At 35.6% G+C, this 5,143-nt stretch overlaps 1 protein-coding gene across 2 annotated transcripts in view; it reads left to right on the forward strand.

Moving 5' to 3' along the window:
- Window positions 1-314, forward strand: part of LOC137627853 (pigment-dispersing hormone type 1-like) — a 7,319-nt gene extending 7,005 nt beyond the window's left edge. For both annotated transcript variants that reach the window (XM_068359271.1, XM_068359272.1), the window contains exon 3: window positions 113-314. In XM_068359271.1, the coding sequence (XP_068215372.1) occupies window positions 113-253 (141 nt within the window). In that variant the 3' untranslated portion in view covers window positions 254-314. The remainder of the gene's footprint in view (window positions 1-112) is intronic.
- Window positions 315-5,143: the final 4,829 nt, after the last annotated feature.

The following is a 5,143-nucleotide window of genomic DNA, read 5'->3' on the forward strand; positions in this document are numbered from 1 at the left end:
GCATAACTAATAGATAATCGTTCTCTTATGTGCGAACTTCACCTAGACCTACTTTAATCAACTATAGTTTTAGAACTCTACTCACATCTGGAAATGTATTATTTGTGTCCAGGTCGTGGCAGAATTGGCAGCCCAAATCCTGCGTGTGTCCCACGGAACCTGGAGTGCAGCAGAGGCTCACAAGAGGAACTCGGGAATGATCAATTCTATCCTCGGCATTCCTAAGATCATGAGCGAGGCTGGAAAGAAATAAGACCACGAATTGTTTATATTTTGGGTAAATAAGGAACAGATAGATTGAATTCAATATTTTGGGAAACTCTTACTGATTGATTGATTAATAATGTGTAAAAACTGATCATTCACAGATTAGGCCCACCGAGGCAATTGTAAAGATACTAGCCTACATTTCTAATTCTTTTCTTTCATTGCAGATATAATATACGGCAAAGGAACTACAAACAGGAAGTGATTGTTAATAATTCTAGTTTTCAATGAAAAAAAAATCTTTGTATCAAAAGTAATTTTTAGACAGTTACACCCTGGAAATTAGTTTCTCCATTCTAATGTTGCTGAAGATAATTGATCTTCCTTTTATTCTGCAGCTCTACAACTCACAGTCCTGAAATAATATCCCAGTGACAGGAGGGAAAGTAAATGGAACTTCATATATGTAACATATCATCTGATATATGAAATAAATATGGCAGCTTATATAGTCCTTCATTTTCCTGGTGTTTTGTTAATACGTGTTCATAAACAAAAGAATTTGTAATGGCAGGACAGGATTAGAAATGAAACTATAAGAGAGATTACTTGAGTGCCATATGTGGATGAGATCATGATGAGGGGTAGATGGAGAGGGCTTGGGCATGCTCTTCAGACGCCCCAAGAGAGATTAGATCACCAAACATTCAGCTGGACTCCACAGGGCACTAGAAGAGTTGGAAGACCCAGGCCTACATGGCTGAGGACTATGAAGCGCTAAGTAGATGATGAATGGGGAAGTATTGAATTAAAAGCTCACGATAGAGACGACTGGCGAAATCTAACAGAGGGCCAGTCCCTCAATAGACATAGGAGGAGTTGATGATGATATTTGAGTGCTTTATAAATACCTGGAAAGCAAAAAATATAATTATTTACGTTTTTATCCATGTTATTTTTCAAGATAGATTAATCACATAATGCAGTTGCGTTCAAACTTGGATGCAATTGATATCATAAATATTGTAATGTGGTCATTGGATTTCTTCCTTGAGTTTCTAGCAACTCTACATGAAAATATTGGGTCAAGCAGATGTGCAGACTAAAAATGGCAAAGATGGTATTCATTAATTCACATAAAAAAAAGAAAAACCCGACGAGTTATATGTAGCCTTCTATAGAATATAAGATAAGCAATTTGATAAACTCACTAGACTTTAAAAGTGAACAATCTGGAGAACTATCTAAAAAAAGATAGCCAAAATAAACCTGGTCACCTGACATTACTCACTATTGCTAAATATGCTCACCAGTATTACTTATTAAGCATGATTTCGTCATCTGGACTCGTTCCCAATTTATGAAGACCACAATAAAAGGAAGGGTAGAGGCTTATCAAAATAAGAAACTTCTCAAAAATAATTAAAAGTACAGATGAATCCAAGGATGAAGGATAACTGATTTTATCTGGGAAAATGTGTGAAAAGTTGACCTAACAGTTCTTACGAAGTAGATTGATGGAAGCAGAGCTCAGATTTCTTTTGCACAAGTTTTTTTTTTCTTATTGGTCCTCTAATTCCCCATTACCAATCCAGTCCAATCATTCTCCACCATGCCCAACTGTTCTATTCATTACAAAATCCATGAGGAGGATAAACAACATAGGTGACAACACATTCCCTTGGAATATTCCACTGTTCACTGGAAATTCATTTGTTAGGACTCCACTAACGTTAACTTTGCACTTGCTATGCTCATAAACAGACTTAATAAAATTTACATATATAAGAGGTAGGCGGTATATCTTAGAATACCGTGCTAGGCAGTATATCTTTGCAATCCATGTTTGCCATCGGTTTTACTTGTATATGTGGATGAAGAAAAGAAAGATGAATACTATGAAGAACTGCAGAGTGTAATAAATGAGATCTCAGAGAGATATGAAAATTGTGATTGGCAACTTCAATGCTAAAGTTGGCATAAATAATCAAGGGATAGAGAATGTGATGGGTGTTGAAGGTTGGCGAAGTTGCAAATGAAAATGGAGCACATTTCATAAGTTCCTGTTCAGCAAACAATCTTGTCATTGGAGGTACTCTTTTTCAACACAAGAACATTCACAAGTATACATGGATCACCATATGGCAATTACAAAAATCAGAGAGAAGGAGGACGCTGAGAAGTATACGAAGCTATAGAGGTGCAGATTTGGTAGTAACCACCAGCTCCTCATTGCTACACTGAAATTAAAACTGAAAGCACCCAACAGAAAGATGGATAGAATACCTGGGTATGATACAACTAAGCTTTTAGAAGAATAGCATAGAGAAACATTTGTAATTGGATGTAGGAATCGATCTGCAGTCTTAGAGACTTTAAAACACAAAGAACAGACAATTAATGAAGAATGGTGTGATATTAAGAACATATATCAATCAGTTAGTAGTGAAGTCATGGGACACGCAGTTACAAGAAGAAAACCATGGATATCAAATAATACTTGGAATACTATAAAAAGGAGACAAAGACAGAAATTGATTGTTGAAAGTTTTCGAGGAAGTAATGAAAATTGCAAGGTAGAACATGCTAAGCATTCCACTATTGATGGTGAGGTCAAAAGAAAAACCAGGAATGACTGGAGAGAATATTTAGAAAGTAAAGTAGATGAGGCTGACAAAGCTATGAATTTAGGAAGTGGCTATGGTGTAAGAATTGCTCATAGAATTGTTAATGAAATTTCGACTGGGGCAAAGAAAAAGCAGCATATACTCATCAAAAAGAGAGATGGCTCTGTTATATCAACAGAAAATGAAGAAAGACAACGATGGATGGAAATCTTTAGTGAGGTTATGAATAGGAGATATGAAGGGAATAATTTGATTGATATACCGAAAGGTGATGAAGACCTTGATGTGCCCATGAATGAATTAAGTGTGTTTAAAATCGAGGCTATCATCAAAACACTAAAGAGATGGAAAGCCCTGGGATACGATGGAATAACTGACGAGATGATACTGGCTGAAAATAAAGTAACTCCCAGACTACTTACAAGATTATTTTGTAGAATGTGGCATGAAGAGGCAAAACCTGATGAATGGGAGTTAGTAGTGTTGGTGAAAATAGCAGAAAAAAAGGAGACCTGACTGATTGCAATATTTACAGAGGCATAGCACTTACGTCAGTTGTTATGAAAATACATAGTATGCTTATTCTAAAGAGACTGGAGAGAAAGATTGATTGTAAGCTAAGAGATGAACAAGCAAGATTTAGAAAAGGTAGAAGTTGCACTGACTAAATTTTCATTTTGAGACATTGTAAAACAATGCGTAGAGTATAGAAATTCCATTTTGATGGCATTTGTGGACTATGAAAAAGCCTTTGATAGTGTGCACCGGCCAATTATGTGGAGAGTCCTGGTTATTATGGAATTCCTCATAAACATGTAAATTTAATTAAGTCTGTTCATGAGCATAGCAAGTACAAAGATAATGTTAATGAAGCCTTATCAAATTAATTTCCAGTCAACAGCGGGGTACTCCAAGAGAATGTGATGTCACCTATGTTGTTTATCCTCTTCACAGATTTTGTAAAGCGTAGAACAGTCAGAGATGGTGGAGAAGGACTGGACTGGATTGGTGTAGGAATTTAGCAGACCTAAAGTATACAAATGACGCTGTCCTTGTGAACAGAACACCAAAGGATTTGCAATGCTTGCTCACCAGAATGCATGAAATATCACACGAGGTTGGGCTGAAGATAAATAGAAGAAAGACAGAGATGATGAAAACAGAGTATGCAATGGAAGAAGAAATATCATTGAAAAGAGAAGGGATTAATGATGTAGAATCATTTAAGTATTTAGGAACTATGATCTCCAAAACAGGGTCTTTAGAATTAGAGTTTAGTGAAAGATTGAAAAAAGCAAATATAACAATGGCTAGGTTAAGTGAAATTTGGAAATCAAATAGCCTGAAATTGCATATAAAAATCAGGCTATATATCAGTTTAGTGAGATCGGTGTTACTGTATGGACATGAGTCATGGTATAACAATAAAACAATCTCCAATAGATTTAGTAGATTTGAGAACAAAGCCCTCAGAAGGATATTGGAAGTTAAATGCCAGGACAGGATTAGAAATTAAACTATAAGAGATATTACTCGAGTATCATATGTTGATGAGAGTATGATGAGGGGTAGATGGAGATGGTTTGTGCATGCTCTTTGCACTCCCCAAGAGAGATTAGTTCACCAAACATTCAGCTGGGCTCCACAAGGCACTAGAAGAGTTGGAAGACCCAGGCCTACATGGCTGAGGACTATGAAGCGCGAAGGAGGAGATGATGAATGGAGAAGTATTTAATTAAAAACTAAAGATAGAAATGACTGGCGAAATCTAACCGAGGCCCTTTGCGTTAATAGGCGTAGGAGATGAGATATATATATATATATATATATATATATATATATATATATATATATATATATATATATATATATATATATATTGACAATTTCTCTTTATCATATAGGAGAGATGAGAGCTAGGCAAACCCTGGTTGGAAGACAGTAAGCCTAATTACGGCATAGGATTTGCTATTTGTGGGCATTTTATTGAAATATTTATCGGTTATTGTTTATTAGATTTTAACCAGAAAATACATTTTTCGTTATAAATCATGATATTTGCTAAAAATTTTTCACTTAATTGTATCGAAATTTGACAAGAATTGTTGAAATGCAGAGGGAACGAAAGAATTTAGATGATGCTTCAGCAGGTTCTAAAAGATGATAAACGACAAAAGAAGAGCAGAAAAAAATTGAAAAAAAAAAAAAGATGTTTACCCCTGAAGCATGGGTTGATGAGTGAGTGGGTGGGTGGGGTGGTACGAGAGAGAAGTTGTGACATTTATAAAGAGGAGATTCTCTCACGAATC

Source organism: Palaemon carinicauda, chromosome 35 (genome assembly GCF_036898095.1).
Source record: "Palaemon carinicauda isolate YSFRI2023 chromosome 35, ASM3689809v2, whole genome shotgun sequence".
NCBI classification, from domain to species: Eukaryota; Metazoa; Arthropoda; class Malacostraca; order Decapoda; family Palaemonidae; genus Palaemon; species Palaemon carinicauda.